Source organism: Aethalodelphis obliquidens, unplaced genomic scaffold (assembly GCF_003676395.1).
Source record: "Aethalodelphis obliquidens isolate GAN/ISIS:26980383/991018 unplaced genomic scaffold, ASM367639v1 scaffold89, whole genome shotgun sequence".
Taxonomy (NCBI): Eukaryota; Metazoa; Chordata; class Mammalia; order Artiodactyla; family Delphinidae; genus Aethalodelphis; species Aethalodelphis obliquidens.
Genome location: NW_020838033.1, coordinates 5,532,002 through 5,540,901, shown reverse-complemented (window position 1 = coordinate 5,540,901; position 8,900 = coordinate 5,532,002). Strand labels below are relative to the sequence as shown.

Here is an 8,900-nt window from a genome sequence, read left to right as displayed (position 1 = left end):
GACTGCGTGAGGCCTGGGAAGTTCCCATGTAGCCATCCAGGCCCCTCTTGGCTTGGAAGAGTCAGCTGTTCCCTTGTGTTTCAAGTGGCACTGATCTGAAGGTGACCTTCCCTAGAGAACCGCAGGCACACCTGTGGGCCTGTGCCCAGTTGCTGGGGGGTGGCAGCTCTGTGCTCCACGTCCCTCATGCCGGCCAACTCCCACTGCCTGTGTGCACCCAAGACCAGCCTCTCTCCCTTCTGCCTCCTCGTGAAAGCCAACAGTGTTCCACTGCCCAGCCTCGCCGCAGCTGTGCTCAGCCCGCAGAGGGGAGACAGGACCGATGGCCCCAAGCTGGGGACAAAGGCAGTCCTGATGCACCCTGCCCTTGCCCCAGGGAAGACTGAGCTGGGCACAGAGGGCGAGAGAGACTGCACGCAGCTAGGATTAACACGATTTATTTCATTATCAGTCTTACAAGTTGCTGAGGTTGGGCAAAGCCAGGATAGTAACTAAAATCCCGGGCACTTCTGTCAAGTGACAACCCGATTAGCAAGGCCCTGTTACTGAGCAGAGGGCAGCAGAGGGCACCCCAGGAACCACAGCACCTGCAGCGATGTTAAAAGCCCCTTCCCAGAGGCACCGGGTGGGGCTTGGCACGAAACTGCTGGGGGCCACTCCATTGGCTCTTGGTACCCACTGACCCCCTTTAGCAGAGGCACAGAGGCCTCCGGAGGCACCAAGGAGGCAAGATGGGCTGGGCAGACAGCAAGATTGGAGCTTTCCCACCGAGGCGCTGTCTCTGGCCCTGATCTCCCCATCCACACGACAGAGCTACGCCCCTGGAAGGATGGCAGCCCACCCGCTTCCTGGGGTGAGACCTGTAGCCAGCCTGGGATGCGGCTGCTGCTTATTCTGTTTTCTTCCCTAGTATCAAACTGTTACCTAGTTACAGTGTGAGGAGGAGGGAACAGGCACTTAGGACCAAAGGTGGAAGGTAAAAACCCCTTTTCTACCCCGGTAAATAGCCCCAGGCTTTCTGGGGCTACACTGATTAAGAAATGGGATCAAAGCCCAGGGATCATCCCGTCTCAAATCCACCTCTAGTCTTCTGTGGCCGTGGTGACCACCCCGTGAATACGAGCAGCGCTGGGGTGTCCCTCCCCACTAGCCGGCCCTGTGTGGGGCAGTGGGCCTAGGGGCCCAGCAACTGTAAGCGGGGCTTGGGGTCGTGGCTCCGGTCCAGGCCCAACTCGGCCCAGCCTCGTCAGCTTTGGTCCAGGTTCCTGAATGGCGCCTACCCACCCCCTCGTGTTGAGAGCTTGAGCGTTAGAGGGGAAGGGGGTGGGCAGGAAAAAAGAGCAGTTATTTTACACGTTTTTAAAAAGTTACAAGAAGGTTAACTGACTAAAAAAAAAAAAAAGAAAAAGAAAAATCTTAAACCAAAAATCAAGCAGAGGGATGCTTCCCTCTCCTCCCCATTCCCTTGAAAAGAGCGGGGGCCTGTGGCCCGGGAACACTCAGATGATGGTGCAGGACTGCAAGGCGCCACCCTTGCGGCCGCCCCGTGTGGGCACGGCCTTGCCCTTCCCGTAGTACCCCGTGAAGATGGCCCTGACCTCCATCTTCTTGGCCAGGTTCAGCATCCAGCGCCCACTGCCCAAGGAGTAGAGCTTGCCCCGGCTGAGCTCACCCACCTCCTCGCCGCGGTTACCCCCCTTCTCCTGCTTCACAATCTCTAGCAGGTCAATACCCGTCTGCACGGCTTCCACATCACCCGCGCAGCCCAGGGTGATGTGCGCGCGGCTGCCCCGTGCCAGGCTGTCAGAGGGGGACAGCTTGTCCACGTCGTTCGGCCACAAGGCCAGCTCCTGCTCACTCAGCTCTACCCGGGCTCCCGTCGTCTTGGGTGTCACAAAGAGGGCAGAGATGGTCAGCGTGAAGGCCTTGCCGTAGGATTTCTTCACCACCTACGGAGAGAGGACAGAGGACTGAGCTGGAGGTGGCGGCATCAAGAGAGGACAGTGAGTGCCACCGAGCAGAGCCCGCAGACATCCACATCCACGGCCATGTGCTGGCAGGATGTCTTTCCACCGACACTGTCCAGGCTGCTTGAAAAAATGAAGGTGCCAGACAGGCAGGAGAGAGCAGGCGTGAGACGCAAGGCTTCCTGAGCTCAGGCCGGGCTCCCCACCCACTAGCTTCAGGGCTCATTCACCTGTAAGAGACAGCTGAGGCTAGAACCTTCTTCAGCGTGAGGACTAAAGAAGAGCCTGGGGCTTCCCTGGTGGTGCACTGTTTGAGAGTCCGCCTGCCGATGCACGGGACACGGGTTCGTGCCCCGGTCCGGGAAGACCCCACATGCCGCAGAGCGGCTGGGCCCACGAGCCATGGCCGCTGAGCCTGCGCGTCCGGAGCCTGTGCTCCGCAACGGGAGAGGCCACAACAGTGAGAGGCTCGCGTACCGCAAAAAAAAAAAAAGAAGAAGAGGGCTTCCCTGGTGGCGCAGTGGTTGAGAGTCCACCTGCCGATGCAGGGGACACGGGTTCGTGCCCTGGTCCAGGAAGATCCCACATGCCGCAGAGCGGCTAGGCCCATAAGCCATGGCCGCTGAGCCAGCATGTCCGGAGCCTGTGCTCCGCAACGAGAGAGGCCACGACAGTGAGAGGCCCACATAACGCAAAAAAAAAAAAAAGAAAAAAAAAGAAGAGCCTGACAAGGGCTGTTGTCGTTACTACTCGACTCACCCTGTGAAAGCACCCTGGTATCCAGGCACTATCCTGGAGGGTGGGGTAAGGTCGGAAATAAAGGACTTTGATCCAAATCGAGTCCATACACTTTGGCTTACATTATATCTGATTCTCTGAAAAAGCCCATCTCTCCGATTTTGACCATGAAATCTTCCCTATTTTGCTCACACCCCCTGGTCCTAACAGTGTCTAGTGCATAACAGGTGCTTAATAAACACTGCTAAATGAATGAACAGAGATGGGAGTGAAAGTGCTGTGTTCATTCATGCAGCTGTGGTAGGTGCTAAGGATACAAGGTGAGCCACACTGTAAACAGTGCTGCCCTCAGGGAGCTTCCATTCGTGTGGGAGGAGACCAATGAATAAACAAAATGGCTGCGTTAACCTAGGCAGAGAAGTGGGGGAGCTGGCAGAGGGTCAGGGACGGCCTTGCTGTGAAGGCAACCTGAAGGAGGCTGGAGTCGGCCAGGCCCGGTGGTTAAGGATCCCATGTCAGAGGCTGTGGGCGGGGCTGGTACCCCTAAGCCAATAAGCCTCCCTGTCGACACTCCCCACTTCAGAGTGCAGCCAGGCTTCAGACTGGGGGTAAGGGACTTCTAGCCTTTGGAACTGAACACAGGCTTAGAGGCCAGAGCAGGAGCTGCTGCCAACCAGCATTCTCTGCGCATCTGCAGAAGGAACAGGCTCTGATGGGCAGGCCCTGGGGGGTACCACACAGGCTTCGGTGAGCTGGGGATGGAGCTGCCTCTTTTCCTGAGAGGCTGTCTGGTTTGTGGTCCCTGCCTTGAGCCGGTACCCATCTCCAGAAGACCCTGCCCTCTCCCCACCTCAGCCAGGTGTCCCCGAGGAGCACTCACATCCTGCTGGGCGTACTCGTCTGCCCCAGCGGCCTTCCCATAGTCACAGAACTTGGTTGTGCAGTGCAGCACGCCCGGGGGTCTCTTCCCAAAGTAGGTGACCAGTTCCATCTTCTCCCTGGGCTCATCCCCAGAGACAACTGAAGGGAGAGAGAGTGGGGCAGTCAGGGCGGGAGAGCAGGGGCATTGCAACATCTATCACCAAGACCATGGGAGACCCAGAGGAAAAAAATCAGACATTAGGTATAAATTTGCAATCCACTATAACTGAGCCATCCACTACCATCCATTAGTTGGTCAAATTAGTAGCAACTTTGGAGCTATGAAAAGGTGTTGATACACGTTCCCTGCTTTATGTTCCGCAGATGTTTACGTCTCTTACCCAGATGTGAAAACTAAGGCACTTGTAACCCAGGGGTAGGCGGCATATGCCACGGGAATCTGAACTGCACTAGCTACGCATCTGAAAAGAGGGAAGCAGGTCATGAAAAATGGGGTAGAAAGAAAAAAGAGGTTGGGAACTGTGTGGTATAATGGAAGGAGCCCGAAACAGCATAATTAACATCCAGCCCACTTCCAAGCCTGTGGACCTGGGGCAAGTGATTGACCCTAACCTGTCAATCAAATACAACTGGGGGTGACCACACATCCCAGTTTTCCCGAGACCACCTAGGTAAGTATTAGTCGTGCCCCATTTCACTCAGCGGCCATTTGAACAAGAAGTTACCTGGTCACTGTAATAATAGGTAGCTTACAGCCTTGTTTGGTGAAAGAAAGCCTACAATGGGCCTGGTGCAGGAAGGGTCTTGGGAGGTAACAGGATGACATTATGTGGCTGGTAGTTTCGATGAGACTTGGGGTATCTGTGATTTCAATTTCCAGACTTCAAGCCTTGTCATGGCTAGCTTCAGAGTCACTAGGCTTTTCCTGTTTACCCCCAGGGTTGAATCCCTGTGAAGGACGTCGCTCACCCTCCACAGGGGAGGGAGACCTCTACACTGAGGGCAGGCCTTGTTTGTGGCCCATTACATTTCTCCTGCTGTGTCCTGGGCAGAAGGATCCCAGTTTTTAATGGTAAAAGCAGCTTCAAGAGGCAAGCTCCAGGGCAGAACCAGCTCTAACTAGGAGCCCTGCCTTGGGAGCTTCTCTGTCACGCTCTTCACGGGTAAAGGGCTCACGCCCGGCTGGTGCAGGTACCACAGTTCCCCGGTTTCCCAGCATTCGAATTTTAGGAGCTGAGATAAGAGTTCTCTGAGAACTTATACCGGCACAAATTACCTCTGACAATGCAAAGAAACACGGGTGGGGATATTTCAAGTATGAAGATAGTCTAAAATCAGGGGGAACTAGGAATGAGTTAAAGGAAGAACAGATGATTAGTGGGAGTGGGTGACATATTCCCCAAAGGGCCACTGGAGAAGGAGGGCCACCAGGGTCCTTCCCTATCCCAAACCTCCCCTCTCGATGGAGCAAACAGCCCCTGCAGGAGCGAACCCTGGTCCAACCCAGTAAGGGGAGGCCCCTCTAGAGGAAACAGAGTCGAGCTTTCACTACAGCTTTGGGCAAACCCCGCAACCCTTCTGGGCATTTTCCCATCTGCAAAAACGAGGGGCTAGACTAGGGAGACTCTTCTCTGGAGCTGTGGGATGCCACAGGAGGTGCGCTGGATAGCTCAAGGCCTGGGAACCATCGCCAGTGGAGTCACAATAGTCCAAGTTGTCATTTTTCTGCAGCTTAGGGCTGCATGGCATATTCTATTCTAGAAAATAGTTCCGCTGCTAAAAATGAGTTTGAGAACATCGGACCAGATTCTCCCTCCAAGGTTTTACGAAATGTTGATGTAGTAAGTAATTTGTTTTTCCCACCTCTAAGACGGGGTCAGTGGCCTCGACCCAGGCTGGGAGAGCGCAGATGGGGAGCAGAGGGCAGGAGGAAGGGTGCGGTGAGAGGGAAGGTGCCTGGCAAACGCCTCTCCCGTAACCCACGAAGCGTCCACCACCCAAAGCGGCCTCTGCCGGTACCAGGTGAGCCCCCTGCCTCCCCCAGTGCTTTGAGAACAATGGCCCCGGGCACGCAGCACCCTGTGCCCAGCAAGAGGGGCTTACAAATAAGGCTAACTGCCCCCACCCGCCCCCACCCCGCCACCTACAGTGTCGCAGCTCCTTCTTGAAGGCCTTGTGGTTGCCCAGCTCCTCGAGGAAGGCCTGGCCGGCTTTGCGGAGGCCCTCGGAACTCTTCCTGGTCAGGAACCAGCCGAAGTAGAGCGGCAGGAAGTCCTTCTCCAAACCAGGCTTCAGCTTCTTCAGATCGTCGGCTGACAGCTGCCACTGGTTCTTCTCCTTGAGCTGGGCACAGTCCAGCCGCCACGCCGTCTTGGGCTCCACCAGCACCACCTGGTACTGGTACTGGTCGGCCAGCTCAAAGAGTTGTTCCAGCCGCTCCCGCTCGTGGTTGGTGTCATCCAGCACGAGGACCCGGACGTCCCGGCGGCAGTAAGCAGCCAGGTCCTCATCCAGCTGCTTGTACTCCTCGGAGAAGGCCCCCGGGGCACCGGGGTTGATCTTGTAGGTGTCGGCGGACACCATCTTGGTGCCATCCCGGTACCTGTCCACGATGACCCGGGCCAGCGTGGACTTGCCGCTCCCGGGCAGGCCGCGCAGGATGAAGAGCGTTTTGCATTCCTGCAGTGCGGCCACCGTCTCCTCGTCCTGCAGGAAGGGAAACTGCAGCTCTGGCTTGTCCTTGGCCCCTGAGGATGACATTTTGCGGAAGAAGATCTTGGGCAGGAACGTTTGACTCTTTCGGGAGAAGCCTCTATTCTGTGTGAGGAGGGGAAGACAGACATCAGCCAGGTCACTCGGGGCCACCCCGCCAGCTTCGCCTCCTTGTCTCTGGCCTCTTTCTAACCGGGAACCCCAGCTGGCTCAGGTGCTATGGCCCTGATTGACAGGCACCCCTGGTGCCTTGGGCACCATTCCAAGCCTTGGGTTGCTGGACGTCTCTCCTCGGTCCTCGAGACCTGATGGCTTCTGGCTTTGCAGGATGGAGAGGAATGCTTGTCTGAGCGGTCCTAAACTCTTTCCTCTAGTGAGAACCGTAGCCTCAAGGATTAGCCTCAAGGATCGCCTACCGCTGCCACCTCGAAACGAAAACGGTGCTGGAAGTGCGTGCAGGGGCGGGCCTGAAGCCTGCGTTTCTAGGAGTGAACCCTAACTTTATATTCCTGGCACTTATTAAGGATGACCTCTTTGGAGGTGGGGGGCTCTATGGGCAAAGCCATAGCGGCCGTGGCCCTGAGGGCACAGAGCAGGGTGAGGGTGGAGAAGGGTCACCCAAAGACCGCCTCCCTTCCCCCAACAATGCCAGTGACAGATAATACTCTCTTGTCTGGGATGGGGGGACAATGGTCCCACAGAAGGGCTGGCGGGGGGCAGGGCAGGAGAGCGCTAGACAAAGGGCTTCATTCAGCACGCCTGCCACCTCCTCCTCCTCTCCCTTGGACCCCCCACAAAGTCGTGGTCTTTGTGCCTGCCCCAGGACTGGGCGGTTCAGGGCACCTGCGTCCAGGGTCTAGCTCTGCTCACCCCTTGCTGTGTGTCAGCAGCACCTGTCTGAGCCACTTGTTTTCCTGCCTGCTAAAACCCACAGGTGACAATCAGTAGTTTTTACTGTACAGCGCCTTCTCCTCTAAACCGCGAGGCCCCACCTCCCGCCAGCACCCTGAGTGCTCGGCTGGCGTACCTTTATCTCAGACAAGGCCCTGGGCAGGGGAGGGCGCCGAACGCCAGCCCAGCGCGGGCCCAGCGCATGCTACCCCGGCCCACCCGCCAGCCGGGTCGGCTCCGGGGCAGCACCTTCTGCAGAGCGGTTCCCTTCCTCCTCCAGGTCCGTCCGCACTCCCCACTCTCCCAGCATCACCCCTACCTCAGGCCTGTACCGGAGAGCCAAGAAAGCCCCGACTCAACTGCGGAACTTCGGGTCCTCATTTGCATGCCACTTCCTCTCCCAAATTCCCCAATACTCCCGTTTTCCGTTAAGGTGCCACCCCGGCCCGGTTTGCTTGCTCCCCTCCCGGCCTTCCCGCGCCCGCTCACCATGATGAGGAGGGGCCGCCGCCGTCACAGCACCAGCTCTCCGGGGCCGCCCGCCTGCGCGGAGGGACACGGAGTGTAGCGGTGACGCGACCCCACTGGGGGCCGCCTTACATAGCCCGGGGGCGGAGCGCGCGCGGCCTGGCCCCGGGTGGGCCAAGCCCGGCCCCCTTTGCGCAGGCGCGGCGAGTCGAAACCCGAAACTGACTCGGCGCTGGGGCGTGGCGGCAGTGCTGCCGGCCGCCCTCCCGCACGCCCGCACGCCCGCACGCCCGCACGCCCGCCGCGTAGGGCACCTGGGCTCCGAGGCACCTGTGCGGCGACGGACGCTGGGGGGGTGGGGAGCGGAGGGCTTGTGCGGCCTCTTCTTCTTGTACAAGGTAATGATGAACTCCTTGAAGAGGCAGGCAGTCACCCTTCCCGGGTCCCGCGCCGAGATTAGGTTGAGGCGAGGGAGGCAGGGTCGTGCAAGTACAAGGTCGAATCCTGTCTTTATTTTAAATTTTGATATTTTACTCATCATCGAGTTTTGCATTAATTGTTTTTTACAGTATTGCGTTAAAATACTTTCTCTTCCTTATTGAGTTTTTTGGCCCTACGTTCCTTAAAAGTTGCATCTGAAATGCCTCACTTGCCTCCCCCTAGTCCGGCAGGTCCCAGCCTCTGCCCCAACCAACCCCAGCCGTTTGGGACTAGGATGGCAGTGGCCAAAGGGGCAGATGAATAATGTAATGAAATCCTAACTCGCGTCCTCAGCTGCTCAGCCACCCCCTCTGTGAAACCACTGAAAGCTCAGTGGGTGGGTATTTAAGAGCTTCCTGTGCACCAGGTGCTGTGCTAAGCACCCGTATAATCTTTACACCAGTCACTGAGGCAGGTACTCGTTACACAGAGGAGGAGACAAGCTGGAGGAGCCTGGTTTACTTGACTGTACCGCCCGGCCCTGGGGTGGCACAGGTGGGTCCAGCCGCAGCTCCTACTCTCAGCTGCTCCCTGTTCGTGGGCAGACACCTTCCTTCTCCGTCTGGGCTCCTAGAGTCCCACCAGTGCCAGCGTGCACTTCATTCTGTTTTCAAGGCTTAGGGGTTTACAAGTAGGTCTCCCTCACTGTGTGATGGCTGAGGCTGTCCCATCCTTATTTCTTCCAGAAAGCCTCCCACAGTGCCCTGCACACAGTAGGTACTCAGCAAGACCAATGGCCAGCAGCTGGGCAGACATACCTCT

At 57.4% G+C, this 8,900-nt stretch overlaps 1 protein-coding gene across 2 annotated transcripts; it reads right to left on the bottom strand.

Moving 5' to 3' along the window:
• Positions 1 to 421: 421 nt before the first annotated feature.
• Positions 422 to 7,824, bottom strand: CNP (2',3'-cyclic nucleotide 3' phosphodiesterase). Of its 2 annotated transcripts, none has more exons than XM_027094429.1 (4): positions 7,680 to 7,824; positions 5,735 to 6,404; positions 3,586 to 3,725; positions 422 to 1,949 (listed from the first exon to the last, which is right to left on the bottom strand). In XM_027094429.1, exons 1-4 carry the CDS (start codon positions 7,680 to 7,682, stop codon positions 1,500 to 1,502), a joined length of 1,263 nt encoding a protein of 420 aa, XP_026950230.1. In that variant the 5' UTR covers positions 7,683 to 7,824; the 3' UTR covers positions 422 to 1,499. The 2 variants fall into 2 exon arrangements, with proteins under 2 accessions (XP_026950230.1, XP_026950231.1); XM_027094430.1 differs by lacking the exon at positions 7,680 to 7,824 and adding an exon at positions 7,327 to 7,507.
• Between the last annotated feature and the right edge of the window lie 1,076 nt (positions 7,825 to 8,900).